The sequence below is a fragment of the Arvicanthis niloticus genome, unplaced genomic scaffold (assembly GCF_011762505.2).
Source record: "Arvicanthis niloticus isolate mArvNil1 unplaced genomic scaffold, mArvNil1.pat.X pat_scaffold_505_arrow_ctg1, whole genome shotgun sequence".
Classification (NCBI taxonomy): domain Eukaryota; kingdom Metazoa; phylum Chordata; class Mammalia; order Rodentia; family Muridae; genus Arvicanthis; species Arvicanthis niloticus.
The window spans coordinates 7,167-27,760 of NW_023046137.1; the positions used below are offsets into that span (position 1 = coordinate 7,167).

Here is a 20,594-nt window from a genome sequence, read left to right on the forward strand (position 1 = left end):
TTGTAGTGGTGGAATTTAAGTCCACTTCAAATTTGGTTATGCTGTTCCCTTGGGGTGGGGCATGCATCCACATCTCGATATTAAATCAAGGCAATGTATTTAATATTAACAGTAAGCACATGGGGAAGTAATGCTTTAAGAAACAGCACTTCTGTGAACAGCTTCCCATCTTCCAATACTTAATTGTGACAAAGCAAAAATACATTTGAAACACTCATGAGGCATGTGGTGAAAGCCACTATGTATTCCAGTCATTGGGTTTCTTAGAATCTAAACTCATGGCCATACACACAAGTCTGTGGGGCTGTGTCAACATTTAGTAGCAGCAGCAATCCAGCCATCCTATTCCAGCAAAACAGAATTCACTGTTTAACTTGGAAGGAGGCTGGTGCGTGTTGGTTCAACTCTGGGAATTCTTGACATCTCTGCACTATGATGTTTCCTGCTGGGTTTGCTGTGCAGACTGATGAAACCTTCTCTCCTGTAGAAGTTCAATGATAGGTTTAGCTAATGTCCGGTGAAAGAAGGCATGTTTTATTTAACTGGTACTTTGGCTTCTCGGTTGTGGGCACACAGTCAACAATCACCCTTACTGACATGGGTTCTTTTCCTTAGTGATGTCCCTCAGCATGGTACCATGCAGACATATGGCTGGGCATGTCTTCTGGGCCACTCTGGCCTTCCACCCACAATCTCTAGGCAGTGGCTGTCTGTCAGCAAGCACCACAACTCGCTGCAGGTCACCACCTGTCTATAAAGTGTTAACCTTTAAGATACATGGCATTACCACAGAGTTCTTGCTGGACTGTTTGCCTGTCCTGCACCAAAAGGTTTTTTGAGAACAGACATAGCATTTGACTTTGTATTTGCTGTGTCTCCCATCATTGTTCAGTTTCGTTAAGAAATTAACAGTGAACACCTATATATTTATGCATCACTGTCTGCCAGCTTGAGCCACCAGACTTAAAATACACTCTAAACTTAGAGTAAACTGTTTCTTATACTTTAGTACAATGCATGTTTCTCTATTCCTAGGTACCTCATGCCAAACCACTCACTTTATAATATTGGTTAAAGTCAGCAAATGGCATGGAGTAATATATCCTGAAGACAGACTGTAAGCATCTCACAGGCAGGCTTGAACTCTCATTCTCTTTCTCCTCTTTAATGCCTATGTAATAATCAGCCTTCTAAGAACTTGTTGAATGGCATAGATTTTACCCAGAAGTCTTTCAATGGCAATGGTCAATACACAACTCAACACAAGCAATCAGTCAAACAAAAAAGAGGAAGGTATTAACTATGTAACTGAGTGAGAAGTCACCTGGCTTCCAGTGCTTAAGCTATTGTAAGCAGGATTTCTCACTGCCCTTCTTTGTTTCTTGTTTGGCTTTTCTGTGTTTGCTTTCTTGTGTTCACTGGAAGACATCTTTTGTCTTACATGGGTAGCGTTCTAACTTAGCAAACATGTTAATGGTATCACTTTATTCTCTTCCACTGGGGATGATATCATAAGAGGACTGTAACTTATCAACTAGATTTGGCTGCCATCCCTAAGCAACTCAGTGTGATCACAGGAGTTAACTCTTGATGGCCAGGCCTGTGTCAGTTGCTTGTTTCTATAACCAGAGGATGGCTGTTACATGGGACAATCAAAACAGATTTGTGTATCTAACATTCCAAATCAGCACTTAGAACCACAAATATTTTGTGTGGTAGGGCTTTTTAAAATCTGTGGATTTTAATATGTAACATACAAATGTAATAATTTATATAATCAAAATAAGAGACCTTGCAGATAAGATAAAAGTTTAAACAGGAAGCTCATACAGGCTTTGCTTACACTTTATATAAATATGCTTAGCCTGAAGATAATTTAATATACATATTATGACTTACTGTCAGATATGGTGGTACTCGCTTTTAATTCCAGCACTTGCGAGGCAGAGACAAGTGGATCTGTGAGTTGGAGGTCTGCTATCCCTAGAAAGTTCCAAGTCAGCAAGGACTATATACTGAGAAGCTACTATAGAAATGTACAATTAGAATATATTTACTATGCCTGACATTTCTGTGCAAACCCTCATGTGAGGTCCACTTGTGTTTCCATGAAGAGACTCCCGTTTTGCACTTTGGAGCATTTCAACACTGTGAGTTTTCATATGATGGATGCTCAACCTATAGTCTCCTCCAGAATGTTCCAAGATAGGGAACTCTGGAATTACCAGAGCACCTTAGTAAGAAAATACACAATACTGCTGTCATGGAAAAAGCTGACCTTTAGAACTTGGATACATTCTAAGTATTATAATCTACTCCTGAAAATAACTTTCCAATCAATAAGGCCTCACAGGTGGTCCAAAATCCCAAAGTATTTGGAATATTTTCCAACAACCTACCTGTTTTGTGCCTAACTTGTTTTTCTTTCATTGGACAAGGTACAGATTGGAGGTATAACCTTCTAGAAGTGAATTACAGCTCATTAAAAATGATGGAGACTATTATGTCCTGTTTGTCATGCATAAGATATGCAAAGCCAAGACTGGATCAGGCTCCATGAAGTTCTTAAGGAACAATTTTCTTGGTTTAGGAAAATTTTTTAACAAGTTCCTCTCCACAGGGTTGGCTGAGAAAGTGGACTTGTCAGTGACTGAACACAACTTAATACCCATCAGAAATAGGTGAGTAGCCACTTTTACCAACAGGGCTTGTCCAAAGGACACTCTGGCAGTGCAGCCTTTTGTGCTTGAAGTAACTATTGGGATTCAGCTTCTTGACTGTATCTTTTCTCCTTCCTACCTTCAGGAATGTTTCAGCATACAAAGCAGATCATTTTTGTTACAGATTCCATCATTAACGTGGAAGCCTAGGAAACATTATCTTCCTGAAGTTCTCTATCAACTTCTTCAAGCCTTGATGATAGAATTAATGCGAAAACTCAAAAATGCATTCCTAATTCCATTTATCTTTAAGGGGAACAGGTTTTTGTCTAATTGAGAACTTGGAGTAAAATCTTCCTGTAGAAAAGAGAAACAGGCAATCCTATATGTTTCCTATAAGTAACAGGTCACTCATTGAATGAATAATTGACATTAGTGAACTGGTTGAAGGCTAGTTAAATGTGTAGCTTATTCACTATTCGAATTTTAATTATGTTTTTCTATTCTAGTTCTCAACTGAATAAGTACTTTACATTGTTCCATCAAAAAAAGTATTGTTTTTGGACAATGGTGGTGTATGCCTTTAGTCCCAGCACTTGAGAGAGAGACACAGACATATCTCTAAAACTGAAGCCAGCCTGGTCTACAGAGCAAGGTCCAGGACAGCCAGGGATACACAGAGAAGAGAAGCCCTGTCTCAAATACAAACCAACAACAAAACAATAGTATCATAATGGGAACAGACTTCCATTTTCTTTCTTTAGGTGGCTAAGGCCACACTATTTTACAGCATTCAAGGTGATCAGTAAAAATATTACAAAGCCAGAACAACTGTGGAAAATGAAGCCTCAGGAGAACCTGGAAGATGACAGTTACTTGGTAAAATAATGCCTATAAAAGTAATAAATGAAATCTATATACTTCAAGTGTATTCTGAATCTCCTAGTGTTGGGAAGGGCACTCCTTTCTAATCTGCTGATCTCTGTGATCAGGTGCCTGTAGCTGAAGCTGTATAGTACAATTGATGTGACTTGACCAATTATCAGTGCTTAGCTGTATAACCTCCATTGTTCCCTGAAAACCCTGGGTCTTGCATTTCTATGAATCAACTGGACCAGATCATCCCCAGAGCCTTTGGGTCCTTTCTAACACCTGTGCTTCTGAGTTTCAAAGCAAAAGTCATGAGGGCCTGTATAATAGTAGTTTTGTAAGCATTTTTATAGGTAGATTACTAGAGAGTTCACCATGTAATCAGTGACTGACTGTTTAAACCAAATAAACTGTTTTGTGTAAAGAATCAGTTGTGTCACTTTAGATCAATAGCAATGTTTCTTGCTACATCCTTTAAAAGGTGGCAGGAATTTTTGGTGCCAAACAGTTACCGTTTGAAAATATTCAATGTGCAATTCTAAAAGTCACAAGCATATATACCATAAAACAAAATTATTTTCATTCTTCCATTTAGCTCTCTTACTTGCTGTAACGTAATGTTTAGCCAGAAAACTGTTCTTGCTGGTTCACTCAGGCTGTTTTAAAATGCAGAAATTACAGAGCCATTTCCTTTCTGGGTGGAGTGCTTAGAAAGATATTGGATAGAAGAATGATTTATGTCAGGTGACAAGAGAACTCATCCTTAGACACTGGCAACTGTGGGTACTGTGGGGATGATTCTGTGTGCAATGAGAAGGAGAACCCGAACATCTGACAGCAGTGGAAGCTTCTCCTCCAGCACACTTGGAGCTATGAAAAAAAAAAGACTTAAATAAGCAAGCAGTTCAAAAAGAACATGATAGGAAACACTCTGTGGTCTTCATTTGAGTCTTTAAATTTTTTATTTCTTGTTATTCCCTGTGGAAACAACAAATTGTTCAACACAAATTTTTTTTGAATTGCTCATTGGCACAAAACACGGTGGACAGAGAAGTATAATTTGTTGGAAAGCAGATCGTGTCTGCAGGAGTTCACTAGATAGTTAAATAGCTTTTTCTAAACTTTCTGATCATTAATTCATCTCTTTTAGAAATATAAAACAGAGTATTGCTGTAGTAGGGACATATTCTGCTGTTGCCCCAAAGTGAGGGAACAGAGGTGTGCATCAAGAGCCATGGATGGCAAGAGAGTGGAGGAGCTGCTGGCCAAGGCAGAGCAAGAGGAGGCAGAGAAGCTGCAGCTCATCAAGGTGCACAAGGAGCTAGAGCTGGAATTCGACCTGGGCAACTTGTTGGCTTAGGACCACAATCCCCCGACAGTGCTGCGCCAGGCCAGGCCCTCGCTGGAGGCTGAGCTGCGGGCCCTGGCGCGTGACAACATGCAGCTTTTCATCAACCAGCTACTGGCAGCTGCAGACCATGGAGCACATGGAGGAGGCGGTGGTACTGCGCTTGCTGGAGCCTGCCACATGCCTGCCCTGCGAGAAGTTGCTGCCCTGGCCACTGCCCCTCACCCACTGGCCTTAAGGGCATCCCATCAGTCCCCAAAAGAAGACCAACCTCATGTGGGATGAGGTGAGTGGGCAGTGGGGGTGTCTTGGGCTACAAGCGCGCACAGGATGACACTAAGGAATGGCTCATCAAGGTGCCCAGGAGTGCCAACCCCATGGAAGACCAGTTCACCAAGAGGATTCAGGCCAACAAAGAACACGTGGCCAAGAAAGAGATGAACCTTCTGTAGAACCTGGCCTGCGAGCACAAGATGCAGATGCCCAGCTCAGCTGGGCTGCACCCTAAGGAACACCAGAGTAAGGAGGAGCTTCGGTGGGAAGCTTCCAGGAGCGCGTCCCCAAGGAGAACGCGCCCCAAAGTTCTGGCAAGAAGAGGAAGTTTCAGCCCCCCTTTGGGGACTTCCCAGCCAAGAAAAAGAACCAGTGGGAGCTACTTCAAATCATGAACAGTAATAAACCTCAGCTGGACGTGACAAGGGCCACCAACAAGCAGATGAGGGAAGAGGTCCAAGAGGAGCCTGCCAAGAGGAGGAAGATGAGCCAGAAAGGCAAGAGAAAAGGGGGCCGGCCAGGACCTTCCTGCAAGAGAAAGGGCAGCCTGCCTGCTGGATCAGGGAGAGAAAAGGAAAGGAGGCCTGGGAGGCAAGAAGCATTCCAGGCCACCTGAGTCAGGGTGCAAGAAGACAGGAGTGCCGCGCCAAGGTGGGAAGAGGAGGAAGTATCTCCCATCTGGACCTGTTCTGAAAAGCTAGGACTGTACTAAAGGTTAAGTTGTGCATGCTGCAGGCTGGCTCAGGAGGTGGCTGCTGTCCTCAGTGAGATTGACATTGAAGTGACAGGTTTGCCTCTCCAAGAGAGTCAGTGCTGGACTATGAACTAATGGAGACGCTGACTGGAAGTTAGTGTATTTTGGAACATGAGAATTATAGAAATGATATGGTCAGAACCAGGAGTAAGTTAAGGTCTGCCTTTTTTATCTTGACTTTGGATACTGGGTAAGAGTTGATCAAATTTCTTAGCTATAGTAGATTGGTTTCAACATTTTTGCATTATTTTTGTAACAAACCTTATATATTTATCAAAGCAAAGGAGGATGGGGGAAAATTACGTCCACCTGTGATTTACAAGTATTGTAAAGGTATGCTTTAACCTGATGTTGCTTTTAACTTTTACTCTTGGTAGGGGTTGTATGTGAAGTCAGTAACCTGGGTACCAGTACGGAGTGTGCTTGAGAAAAACAAAGTAGTTACAATGCTTATAAAAAGACCCCTCCCTGGGCGGTGGTAGCCCATGCCTTTAATCCCAGCACTGGGAGGCAGAGGCAGGCTGATTTCTGAGTTCGAGGCCAGCCTGGTCTACAGAGTGAATTCCAGGACAGCCCGGGCTACACAGAGAAACCCTTTCTCAGAAAAAAACCAAATAAATAAATAAATAAATAAATAAATAAATAAATAATAAATAAATAAATAATAAAAAGACCCCTTGTATTAGGGAAACTTTGCCACTAACTATTAATATTAAAATTATAGTGCTTTTTTATGTTGGTTCAGGTTGTGCATTTGGCCAGTGAATTGCTTTAAGTGATATATTGGAACCACACTAAGTAATGGTAATTAACCTTGTAATGGTAATTAACTCCAGAAAATGGTTGTCATTTGATTTGTAACTGATGGCTTTTGTTTAATTGGCTTGAGTTTAGCAAGTCCTGGTCTGGATTCAGTATGGAGCCAAGGCTGAGGTTAGAGAGGAGCAGCCACACCCAGCAGGAGAATTCATGTATATTTCTGTCCTGGATGTTTTTCCCTGTTTCATTGTTTTATTTTGGTCATAATAAACCTATTTTTGCAAAATTAATTTAAATATATATATATGTATATATATATATATGCAAAGAGTAAGACTATACAATGAAATTCATACTTTCATTGATCGAAATCACCCTGCTATTCCTGCTGTTCTCATAAAACCACAAGCACATAATGAAATTCATTTCTATACTAGGATTGACTATTATTCCAAATCCTTTTCATTTTACCTAATAAATCCCCTGCTGTTTCTCTGCAGAATTGCCACCTTTGATCATTGTCATAGTGATACTACCTGGCTGAAGGAAGTAGCCCAGGACAACACAAACAATTTGGAAAGGACTTACATGATTTTTTCACTCTTACACCTGAGAGGTTAGGTCACATTGTACCATAGATTCAGAAGGCAGAAGCCACAGATGACAGTGCCAAACACAGTCCTTCCTGAACTACTGGACACATTTAAATGGAGGTTTCACTGGATCTCAGTGAACTCTTGAGTTCTCACTGGAACTCAGAAAGGTAGATATTGGAGAAGTGATGGCTAATGGAACTACAGAGCAGCAATCCAATGTCCCTGTTGACCTTTGCTCAAGATGCCTACTATGTCTGGTTGTAATGGAGAAAGGGAGAAAGTGGGGTTTTCTCTTTTGAAGAAGAGACATAAACTTTACAATTGGATATTCCCTTGGACCTGAACTCCTTCCTATATTGCCATGAACAAGGGAGTTTACATTGCAAAAATGGGATTGTGGAAACACATGTCTGAATATATTAAAGCAATGTTTCCCCTCAAGGCATGTGCACAATAAGAAGATATAATCCAATTTGCATAAGATTAAAGGTGCAGGAGAACCATTGTTGCCTCTGGGAAACAGGACACCCTGGGGAAGTGGACATGAATGGAACCTAAGGGTAGATTTATCATGGAGAAGAATCTCCCTCAAGCAAGAACCCTAGACCTTAAGGTACTAACAAAGATGAGCTGCCCATGCCAAGGCCGGAACCAACTCTCCCATCCAAAGTGCTTGACTTGTAATGAAGCAGAGAGAAATCTCTAGCTTTAAAAGGAAAAGTTTCCAAGGGGTATCCCCTGAGTCCAAAGAGAGACTCCAGGAAAGGGCACCTCAGAAACTGGTCAATGTGGGGCAAGCTGGTCAGCAGGTAGGCCATGGCAGTTTCCAGAGACATCATCAGTCGTCACTTCCCTGGACAATCTCTTGTATCCAGGAGAACCGTAGAATCTTCTGTGATGTCACCAGTGTTGTGGTGACACCAACTGCCTGTGGGGTATTCCTTCAGAGCCTCTGGGTTCACAAGCAGTCATGTTGTCCATGCTGCTCAGGCTGTTTTGTAGGGATAATACAATACAACCAGAGACCAGACCTAGGCAGAAGGCATTCTATAAAGCAGGAAGAAGGAGATGGCCCTGGGGAAGACACAGTGAGTCCTGGGCAGTGCATGGGGAAGCTTCCTGGAGGAAGGGCTCTTGAGCAGGTCCTTACAGGAGAAGGGCTTAGCATCTGGAGCCTCAAAATTTCTTAATGGCAGACCCAGAGTTCAGAATTTCTGATGATTACTTTCGCAGAGATCCAGGAATTGACAAGCCTTCAGTTGCTTTGCTGAGAGATCTGAATTTCCTGCTGAGTGGCAAAGGATGCCAGGAGAAAGTTCTGTGAGAATAACAAAGCCTTGCTCTCAGGATAGAGTGCTGAAGCATTTCATCCTCAATAGATTCCTGTAGGTTACATGAATATGTGATGCCAAGAACAGAGAGGGATAATCCCCTTGTCAAGTATCAAGGTCTCAGAGACTTTGGTCTGGAACACACATGATGTGGGCTGAATTACAGTCTGGGATAAGTGTAGTAGTGTGTGGTATCTCATCATGCATTTAAGAAGCAAGGATAGGTGTTGGCTTGTGGGAGATGTTTCGTGCTGGTGTTTATGGTCAATGTTTTTTGTGCTAAGCAGTACAGACTACATCTTCAGATATAAACTGACAATGCCCTCAATTTCTTCTTGACTGGGAAAGCTTAAGCACTTCAGGGTTAGTGGGACTGCAGTAGGGACTGAGCCATATGTTTAGTGATGTTGGTTGGGAGCAGGGACATAGGTGAGGAGTCCAGCTTGAAGATAGCTTTCCTGCTCTTTCAGGAATTCACTGTGTCTCTAGAATTCCCTCTTCCTCAGGCTTCTCTGTGGGAGTAAGTATGGTTTCTCCTTTTCCTGTCGTATTTTCCCTACAAGTTTCCTTGTGTTTCTCTACCTGAAGGGTCTGTTGGGAAAGAGTCCTCCCAAGCCTACACCATCAGTGAGGAGGAGCAGAGAGTGAAGAGGTTGGAGAAGCTCAAAAGGGACCTCGAAAGAATGAGTAATGAGAGAGACGAACTCCGGGGAATCCTGGCACATTATATTAACAAGGATTTGAACAAGAGGTAATCATTATGCCCAGTTCTCAGCTGACTATCTTGGGCCCTCTCTGTTGACCCTAGATTTCCACATATCACAGGAGGCTACAACTCCAGGCTGTCCTCATGTCCAAATGCATTTTGCTGATTGGATATTCAACACAGAACTTGAAGTTCAGATAGGAGTGAGATGGGGTCACAAGCTCTTTTGATTCTTCTAAAAGAAAACTATAGCCTGTGGCATGAATCATTCAGGAAATAGCAGTATTAGTGTGTGAGCTCTTATCATGCATTTTTAAGATGCCTGGACTGGTATTGCTTTGTGGGAGATGCTAGCTGCTGTGAGTTTACAGTGAATCATTTTTGTAATTTTCTGGAGCTGCTTTGGGTCCATTTAGTCCTGTCAACAACTGGGAGGACCTGATTCTATTTGCTGCCCCTCAATGTGAGTGGATTTCTGGTAAGTCATCACTGCTTTTTTCAAATTCTGTTCAGTTTACACTGAGATAATGTCACATCACTGTATACATTTGGCATTGTGATGGTGTATGTGTGTGTGTTTGTGTGTGTGTGTGTGTGTGTATGTGTGTGTATGTGTGTGTATGTTTGTCTCTGTGTGTGTATTCCACTTAAGATCCAGGGAGTCTGTGTAGTGTGATGGGGCTAGAGAATTTACCTGACTGACTTTTTTGGTAATGAGAGTGATGAGGCCATGGAGGGTCACTTGTAGCATCACAGCACATGATCTCTGTGCGCACCACTGATGGGCATTAGAAAATCCTGATATAGGCAGTAAGCCCTTTTCCTTGTAAATACTGAAGTTTGGGAATTCATGTAGTGACAGAACCAAGGATTGAGAAAACCTTGTCTACAAGGTGAAAAAGTGTCATCACAGGTTTAAGTTGGACCCAGGACTGTGGCACAGGCTCCTGGAAAGTTCTTGAAGACCTAATCTATTCCTTCAAGACCCCTCATGAAGCCAAAGCAGGTCAGCTCCCATTTTTTAGTTCCCTAGCTCTACTGTGCCCAGATCAATTGTAACAAGTTTAATAAGCACCAAGAGGACCCAATACAACGCATTAGGTTGTGGCATATATGGGCTGGGGTAGTTCACGATTCAACTTGAATTAATGTAATCCTTGAGTCCTTAGTTCAGGGATTATTTGCTCCTTCCACAGGTTCAACTTTGAGACCATGATGCTGGAGATGCAACACGACCAGGTGATGAGCGAGCTCAAAAACATTCCGCAGCAGATCAGTGAGGCCTTGTATATGTGCCAGGAGTTGACTAAAAATAATCAACTTTACAGGTGAGTGACTCACACTGTTGTTTCCCCAGCACTAGGCACAGAATGTGTCTGCCCATCATTGACTTTAAAACAAAGTGAGGACTCTGGTTCTATACTTTTGCCTCTCAACAGGAAGCTTCCTCCCTCAAAGAAAGGCTCTAGGATTGTGATCTGTTGAAATCATTTTGATCAAGTGTGATGAGTCTGTGAGCCCCTCCAATCATTGTCCTTCCCAAGTCAGTATCCTCTAAATAGAAAAGGTGTGCACCTTGATGGAGACATCAATCAACCTTGAGTCTCTGGGGCACTGAAAACACATTTACAGATCTGGTTTGCATGAGACACATAGAATGATGTGTACCTGTTGGGTCTCCTCTCTTCTCCTAGAGAAGCTTTGACCTGTCTCTACCTAGAGGTGGTTCTCTAATTCCAAAGACATATATGCAATCATGGGTCCCATGTCCTCTTCTGGGAGATACATGAGTCCCTGTTGGTGTCATGGTTTTCAGAAGTACCTTGAGTCTTCTGGAATGTTGCTTTCTTCTGGATTTGACTTTCCTATATGTGAGGTCCCATGGCTACTCTGGTCTGTAGTCTGTTGCTGTCTGGGGATCAGGGCCCATGATGAGAAGGAATGGTACTTGGAGAAGTGGGAGGAAGATGGATGGTGCCTGGGAATAATCACCATTTCTTCTTTGTGGTTCAGCATCAGGAACTGTCACCTCCTGACAGAATCTCTTCATATGAAGAATGAAGTAAAAATGCTCTGGAATGAAAACAGGCAGCTGCTTAAGGAGCAGATTACACTGGACGTGTGTTTTAAGGAAACAAGGAGGCTATGTGTGGAGGCCAGCATGAAGATCTATGACAAATTTTCCAAGCATATCCAACAGGTAAGATGCATGGAGGATGCTTAGGAGCAGGTTGTCCTCATGTCTAACCATAAACAATGTCAAGCCCAGATAACCATCCTCCACCTTGTCCAGGCACTCTCCTAATTCTTATCCAGTTGTTCTGTGATCATTTACAAGACTTCCTGTGGAGTTAGGCTGTCTCAAAAACTGGATGATTGGCAAGCACACCCTCCTGATCAACTACAAGCTGAATTTCATTAAGATAGATGGGGTGAACACACATTACACACCTACATGCCATTGTACTAGAGGGGTTCTATGTGGCTGCCTCCTTTGCAGCAGCACAGAACATTGAGTGATGAAGTCAGGGCCTGTAGCTAGTTTGCTTTGGACCCATGGCTCCAGCTGCATATGTAGGGGAGCGTGGCCTTTTCAGACATAGGTGGGAGAGGAGGTGCTTGGTCCCATGAAGGCTAGATGTCCCAGTGTGGGAGAATTCAAGGGCATGTATGTGTATGGGGGGGTCAGTGGTGGTACATCCTCATTGAAAGAGGAGGAGGGGGATGGGATAGGGGGTTTCTGGCTGGTGAAGATGAAGAAAGGGGATAACGTATGAAATGTAATAAATTTTCTAACAAAAATTATTTAAGAAAAAAAGGTGGGGGGAGAGGTCTTGTGTCTTTTCTCTTCCTCAACCCTGCATTGCAACATGTCTCCTAACTGAGCCTAGACCTTGGTTCATACTGACAGAGCCTGACAGATAGCTCATCCATCAGTCCTGGTTTCTGTCATTGTTGCTAGAGTTCTTTCCTGTAGCTTGTATTCACGAGCTGACTGGATGAACAGGGATGTTTGAAAGACTTCTCTCAGGCTGAGGGTTGGGGTGAGAGATGTGAGGCTTCAAGAAAAAGATTTCTCAAACTCTCTCAACCTAGTCTGCAGAAGTTACTAATTTTTTTTAGTCCACACGGGATGGATTACAGAGTCCTGGGTCTCACATGAAACATCAGATATTCACAGTCTACATTCAGTGGTTCCTCCTGCATTTTTGTCTCCTTACTGTTTCCCGCTCATTTATGATTTCTGAAATGTGTGTGTGGAAAGGGGAGAGTCATATGCATGTCTGTGACAATATGTATATATATGTGTGTGTTGAGAGGCCAGTTAATTACATGTGGTTTTGCTTAGTCTTTCTGTTTTGGTTAAGCTGTCTGACCAGCATCTTTGAATCTTCTGTCACCTCCCAGGCAGAGCTCCTCGAATTGCTTTGTCTCAAGTAACTGCTACAAGGTTTCATAACTCACAGAGAGGAAGAACATGTTTACAGGTTTCATTGTTTTTATTTTTCTTGTTGCTGTTGTAAGAAAACAATTTCTTAACTTAGAAGAAGCTAATGCTGTCTGCTCCACGTGTCAGATACACAACTTTGCCAACTGTGCCTGCTTATGAGCTTTCTTGTCATTCAGTTGAAATCAGCAGGGAAAGGAGGAGGGTGTTTGTTTGCCAGAATGGGTCTTACCCAAGACACCTAGGCTCCACATAACCCACAGTTGAGTTATTCAACCTTTTATCAAACAAACAGAACCCATGTTGCCAACACTTAAAAGTCAATAATTTCACATTTAGCCCAGCCCACCCTTCTGAAATCTTAACATATGACTTCAGTTTCCCCTTCCCAGTCCTTCCTTCATTCATTACAATTTCCTAGCCTGGGGTTTGGGGGCCCACCCATGTGAGGAACAACCAAAAAGCAGACATATAACTCTTGTAACCACAGCAGGATATGAGGCACAAAGGGGTGCCCAGCAACAGCTGGCTGCACACATGAGACAAAAGGTGGCCCCAAGGTGTTCCTATTCAAAGGAAACTAATGGACCTGAACACCAGCCTCTTGTTCTAAGATGGGAGTGTGGGGCTCACCACAGTGTCAGTGTCAGTTCACTTTGCATCAGGGAAACATGAAACAGAGCAGCAGGTCATCATGCTGCTACACCTAGCTCATTAGAACAAAAGGAGACAAATAGTGGTGTAAAGTCAGATTGTCAACCATTGGTAGTGGGAAATCTATTTATCACTATTGAAACTGGTTATAGAGGGAAATCTATTTACCCATATTGAAATCACTTGTAAGAAAACCAAACACTTTAGTACATGGAGGTGAGTAGGAGGCTGCTGTGTCAAATCCATGGGCCTGAGAGTCAACAAGGCTGCTTAAGGGTCTGTGTCCACCTCTCTGCTCTTGGTGGATAGTGACTGCCTGCTGGAAGGTCAGGTGGCTCATTGCATCTTCTCAGCATCCTAGTTTGTTTTCCTCATTACCTCCTACCATTTTTTCCCAACTTTGCCTAAGCTTGACTCAGTTATCTTTGGCCTTGGAGTTTGTCCTGGGTATAACTCTGTGAAACACTGAGTTGCTTGGTGTTGCATCTGCATCAAGCAGAAGGCCCATACCTATGGTGAGGTGCTAGAACAGGGCTGCCTCAGACAGCACCTTAGGCTCCTGGTAGTCTAAAGCACTCACCCTGTGTTCCGTCTGTAGCACTCTGTAAAGACTGTCATTCAAAAATGATTTGGTTTGAGTTAAAATCATCCTCAAGTAGGGCTGGAAGAAAAGAGGAACTTCAGACATGGCTGATGATATAAAATGGGGCAGCCCTGTGAGAAGCCACGTCCAACTCTTCAGAAACTGTACAGTTTCTGTAGTCCCCATTGACCCAGTGACTTCAGAACCAGAAGTAGGTGTCCACAGAGAAATCAGGGCAAATCATGGTTGTAGTGGTACTTCACAGAGTTGCCCTGAAGTAGAAACTATCCAGAAGTTCTTCAGTCAAGGAGTGAACAAGTATACTGTAGTCCAGCCCTTCTATGGACTATTGCCTAGGGTGATCATACAAACCACCATTTGGTCTTGAACTAGTTAGACATATTTTCCACAAATTATCCCGGACAGGATCTCCTTATGTGAAGAAAAGTCTCACTTTGCATCCTAGTTACAGAGATTTTCTAGTTGTCTGTGCTCATAGCTTTGGTTACAAAGCCACACAGGCTGTGGAAAATGGAGGGCCTATTGGAAGATGCTGCTAACTTTAGAGTCCCTGGAAAACAGTGAGCAAGATGCAGGGACTGGCTTGTCTACCCTGATTCCATGTGCCTTTGCTGGGAACCAAGCCGACTGTGCACAGCCTTGGGAGCTTCCTAAGCAGGCTTGCATACCAGGGCAAAACTCCATATTTCCATCCTTTGTTTATTAGGGAAAAGCATTTATTTTATTGAGCTGTCTATAGGCTATGACTACCATGTTCGTGTCCCATTCAAGGTTTTTATTTTCTTTTTTCTTTTTTTTTTAATTAATCAGATTATGTTTGTGGGTACACTGTCTCTCTCATCAGACACCAGAAGAGGGCATCTGATTTTACTAAGATGGTTTGTAGGCTACCTTGCGGTCTTGGGGAATTGACCTGAGGACTTCCAAAAGACAAATCAGTGCTCCTAATTGTGGAGATATCTCTCCAGGATTTTGTCAATTCAAGTGTTTATTTCTTATGGCTTTATAGTGTCCTGGATGATGTCTTATATTAACATGAAAAGGAAAGCCAAAATGTTCCTGAAACTGTATGTATGAACATGTGCTTTTGTGTGTTCAGGAATGTGTGTGTCTGTCTTTGGGTGTGATTGTGTGTGTGTCTATGTATGTGTTAGTGTGTGTGTGTGTGTGTGTGTGTGTGTGTGTGTCCATTGCTGGGCTCAAACAATGTAGGATCATTTTGCTGTCTCTGAGATATGAGGTACTAGGATGGGATAGCAGGAGCCAAGAAGATTTCCTATACCTGTATAACTGTATTTTTGGGTCTCAGGCCTTCCACATGATTCTCTGCCTCAGTCACCTAGGAGCAGCTCAGAATACTGTTCTGATCTAGTTTAAAAGAAATCCTGTCCATGATCATTCTTGTGATCCACAGAGTTTGTGTCCATTGTGTACTCTTTCTTCACTTCTGAGCTCTCTGGTATGACCTGAGCCTATTGTCCCTTAAGTCACCCCACAAATAATACCACAGTAACTATAAACATAGCAGGGGTATCCTTTTTCCTTCCTGAATATTTGTTTTAAAGTTCAAGGCTTTCCCTTGGGAAGATTTGCACGCAGCACACTCTTGCTGATTATAGTATCTCTTCTGTGAGCATGGATTTCCTGTGAGATGGTTTCTCTGGGGAGTCACAGATGCAGGGGTTCAGGAACCTGAACCAGGCAGGTTCCTGCACTCCAGATATAATAAGAGCCTTCACTTCAATGGTAGCTAGGTTCCCTAGAAGGCCTCTGTATAGTGTTTGATTCAGAATTGCTACACAGTTATTTTTCAGTATAATATATATGGAACATTGGAGAAATGTGGTGTTTTATTTTAACTCCAGCACAGTGTGTAGTTCACTGTTCACTTTCAAGCCATTTTTTAAATCTGAGAAAAAGTCTCAGGCCCAGGTGCTCTGTGGCTCTTCTCCTTTGGGGATACTGGGAATGATCTTAGGCTGAAAGGTCATACTGGATTGTCCTGCTCAATAAAGCTGGTGTTTGCTGGATAGCTGACATGGCAGGTCCCCAACAGGCCTTTGTCTCTTCCTCCCCTAGGTCTGAAATACTCCTCCTGAAGCTCAAACAGGCAGACCAGGTCAAGATTTCCCTCAGACACAACTCTTCACAAGGAGAACACATGTTGAAGAGATTATTACCATTGTTGGCAGCCTTTGGACAATATTTACAAGGCCAGTAACAGGCTGTAGGTCTGTGCTGTAAAATCTGCAGCTAAAGAATGCTTCTTAGTTTAATTATAATGTTTTGGATTTGGTTAGAATTTTGATTGCTTTGAGTATATGGTTTCTTTGTTTCATTTGATGTTTTGCTGTTTATTTATTTTTTGTTATGTTATTAATTTGTTGTTTTACTAATTTTATATACTATATATATTGACTCCCCCACTTTAAGTTGGTATTGAATAAATTTAATGTATTTTCATGGATAAAAATGTAATCACCCTCATGAGACCTTCTGTATTCATGTGTGGTTCTCTGTCTTCTAACACTGCAAGTATCAGGCGGGAGTGGACCTCTTCAAGTAGCATGTGGCTTAGGCCTCATTATTAGTTCCCAGCCAGTCACAGCTACACAGAAAATTGTGCTTTTGATATGGATAGTGTGTCAAAATCTGTGGATCCCAACTTCATGATGAAAAATGTATCCATGCTGTAACTTTGTTGTTATAAATTTTGCTATTTAAAAATGTACCACTATGTAGATGATTAAGTTGAATAAAGTAGAAACACAAGTGTATTTCTCTAATACATCACAAGAAATAAAAATATTCAATAAAGGAGTATAAAAGAAATCAGTAAACATGGAGCTGTATGCCTCTTGCTTTCTTGAAATATAGCATCACTTATGAATTCCCAACAGAGATAATGAATTTCAAGACCGTTTTGGAGATGTTGGTTATTTTTTTAGTATTGATTTTTTATCCTTTTTTTTATTGTTGTCCTAATAATAATGATGGTTTCCTTTTCTTTTTGCTCTTGGTCTGGACAATATATTTGATGCTTTTATAAAAATTTGTTTTTTATAAAAAATTTTGGGGGCATTGTTTCTGTTTTTGAGTTATTTCTTTTATATGTATGGGTGTTTTTCCTGCTGTAGGTTTTTGCACTACATGCTTGCAAGTCCCCAGAGGCCAGGCCAGAAGAGGTCAGTGGATTCCACCTGGAACTGAAGTGACAGAGGATTGTTAATCATTGCTCTTTAGGTCCTCTGAGAAACAAATTCTCAAGTGGATAAACCATCTGTCAAACCACTGCCTGGACTTTTGTCCTTCCTTGAGTGGTGTATTATCTGCACTGGATCACACCCAACCAAAGAGAAAAGATTCTTGAGACCTGTAGGGTCACATTCCTGGGGTAGGCATGCTCAGTGTTTAAACTTTGAGGCCTCCATGTAGGGCATTAGAGTGGCTTTCTGATCATGCCTCTGGATATCTTATTGTTAGGGTTGGAGTTGATCTCTCATGTCTCTTCCTGCATGACAATGCAGATTGGGTTTATCAGATGAACTGCAGAATTGAGAACTCTCCTAAAGGTGGTAAATAAATAATGCTGAAGTACCATCAAAACAGTGTTTAGAGTAAGCTTCATACAAACCCAGAGGATGGAGCCTGCAGCAGAGGACACAGGAGTGTGGTGGTGAGTATTTCAGTTCAAGACTAGCAAGGGAGAGGGATGGTAGATGTTGCCAGTTGTAGGGCACTGAGCTGAGAGACAACCACGTGTCTGGTTGAACGAGTTTCAAACCCCGGTGACCCTTTTGAGGGATGGTAGGCTGTTTGGCTCTGTTCCTGGTCCCCTGGTGCTCTCAGCTTCTGCCCTTTACCGCTTCACAGCCCCTCCCTCAGAGAGGTTGAGGTCTACGACCATCGGGTCACATAGGAATGGTGCCCCAGGCTCTCCTCACATGCATATGAGGCATCCCCAAAACCTAGACCAAGCCAATGAGGTTACCTGTTGCTAAAACCTTCACCCACCCCAAACTGTATATATTGAGCCTAATTGACAAGTAAAACACACACAAGAACCATCCAGGCGTCCATGAACTTCCTTTCATCGTTGACCCGCCGCCGCCACCGCCGCCGCCGCCGCCGCCGCCGCCGCTGCCGCCGCAGCCCTTCTCTATTACCTGGCCGGCACTTCCCGGCTTGAGAGCTGCAACCCTTTAGAGCCCGCTGGGCTCCTACCTAGCGGGCACCCTGGCTTAAGAGCTGTAACACTTCAGAGCCTAACACTAGGCTCTTCTGCTGTCTAGCCGCATTCCCCGGCTAAACAAAGAGCTGTACCGCTTGTGACCGCAGGCTCTCTCTGGAGCCTGCCTGGAGCGCCCGGCTGCCTTTCCGTCAGCTAGACTGGCTCCTTATCGACCTGGCCCGAGCCTGGACCAGTTTAGCACGGAGTAGCAGGGCAACACCTGAAGAAGATTAGCCGGTGGACGCCAGCGGCCGGGGCAGGCAATACCCCCCTCCCCACTCACGCCCTGCCACGTGAGACCGCCATGGGACATCCGCAGGACCAGGTCCCCACAGCCAGTATATTTTTCATGTGGTCTGGAAAATTCATCTACCATCTTTCAGTTTTGAATTTAGCTTTATTTATAATTAAAAATTGAAAGTAGAATGCAGACATATTCTTCTTTCTTTTTCTATGTTTTTTATTGAAAACGATTTTTAATACAATACATTCAGATTATGGCTTCCTCTCCTGCAACTCTTTTAAGATCCTCTCTCCCACTAGTTCTATTGGAATTCACACATTTTCGAATTTTTCCTAGACAACAAATAGCCATTTAGATAATATTGATGAGCCATTTAGATAATATTGACAAGGGAATGTTATAGATATATTTTAATTAAAAACCCAATTCAGAAGGACACAGGGAGAAAGCTAGAAAGTTAGCTGTGTGCTGGAATTCCATTTACCCCTTCTCCTAATTGGCTAAGAAATGAGCAAGCAGCTTTACATGCCTGTCATCACATCTTCCACACCATGATGACCCAATAGTGAACCAAAATAAGACTTTTCCTAACTTGCTTTTTGTCAGGAACTTGGTTTCAAAAACTAAAATAGTAACTAAGGCACAGATCCATCTGAACCTTGTAAGACCCCATCTTACATTGTTATGCCTCTAATTTGTCTGTCCTAGATAATATTCGAGTGCTATGCATAGACAAGGCAGCTCTTGTGAAAGAAAGCATTTCATGGAGGGCTCAATTACAGTTTCAGGAGTTTAGGACATTATCATCATGGTGGATAGTATGTCAATATGCTGTCAGACACTGGAGCACTGGTAGAGAGCTACATTGTGACCTGTAGGCATAGAGGCAGGTATAGAACTGGGCCTAGCATGAGCTTTTGAAACCTCAAAGTCCATCTTCTAGAAAGCCACACCTCCTAATCCTTTTCAAATACTGCCACTCTCCAGTGACTAATCATTCAAGCATATGAGCCTATGGTGTCCATTCTTATTCAAACCACCATACAGTCTATTACTAAACAAGGTCACAGATTTAGGAGACCGAGGCTTCAATTTTTGAATCAATCAAATCAACCTATAAGGGGGCCATAGTGTTTTCTAAGGGTATTTATATAGGTTTGACCCTGGGATGAAGAGGAAGAGGAAGAACTGGATTTATCTGGGAAGAATAGATTGCTGTGTAGTGTGGGGAATTAGCATGATTGCTTCAGGCATTGGAGTTCTTTTCCCTTGAGGTGCAATCTAAATAATAATTTTTTTAAATGCTCCCAGAAATCTTGTGTTTTTTCAAAACTGGTAAAAGTAATTCACTGTGTTCTTCAGACCCAGTATCAAATGTCAGAGTAGGACAAATGTATCATGACTAATGAGAGGATAATTTCTCTGTTTAATGAGTTAATAAAAAGTACTTACAGAAGCTAAGGTAAGATGAAGTACAATAAGGGTCATCAAAAATAAGTTGTGACCATATGTGTATTTTCATTAAGTGTTTGCCATCATGGCAATTATATAATGGGATCATTCTTTGGGTGTTGTGATCTATACCCTTGGTTGTAAACCACAGGATTTCCAGGCCCTGAGAGACCCTTTTTAGGAAAGGAGCAGCTGAGGTTGGTCCAGTGGAAGCTCCATGTGCAGGGTAGGGAAATGCTAGGGGCTGAGTCAGGAATTGGTGGGTGGGTGAGGCAGCACCTGCATAAAGGCATGGGGAGGTGGTATAAAAGTGTGTTGTGAAGGAGAAAATATGCAGGGAGATAACATTTGAAATGTAAATAAATAAATAAAAAAACAAGAAAACACAAGAGCAAAAGAACCTTAGACAAATCATAGATGTAGGCAACCCTGGAGAAGGACAACCTACCGCAGAGATCAGGAGCTAAAGATGCAAGCATCACCAACAGAATACAAGAGATAGAAAAGAGAATCTCAGGCATAGGAGATACCACAGATGATATTGACAACTCAGTCAAAGAAAATACAAAGTGTAAAATACCTGTAACCCAAAAGATTCAGGAAATTCAGGACACAATGAAAAGATCAAAAATATTAGAGTAACAGAAATAAAAGAGGGTGAAGA

General features: G+C 42.4%; 1 protein-coding gene and 1 pseudogene across 1 annotated transcript in view; both read left to right on the plus strand.

The window, feature by feature from the left end:
* Positions 1–4,764: 4,764 nt before the first annotated feature.
* LOC117702136 (ribosome biogenesis regulatory protein homolog) lies at positions 4,765–5,852 on the plus strand (annotated as a pseudogene).
* A 127-nt stretch (positions 5,853–5,979) lies between these two features.
* LOC117702137 (disks large homolog 5-like) overlaps positions 5,980–20,594 on the plus strand; it is a 36,987-nt gene continuing 22,372 nt past the window's right edge. Inside the window, exons 1-4 of the mRNA XM_076706386.2 lie at positions 5,980–5,998; positions 9,180–9,342; positions 10,494–10,625; positions 11,311–11,497. Of these exons, the coding sequence (XP_076562501.2) occupies positions 5,980–5,998; positions 9,180–9,342; positions 10,494–10,625; positions 11,311–11,497 (501 nt within the window). The remainder of the gene's footprint in view (positions 5,999–9,179; positions 9,343–10,493; positions 10,626–11,310; positions 11,498–20,594) is intronic.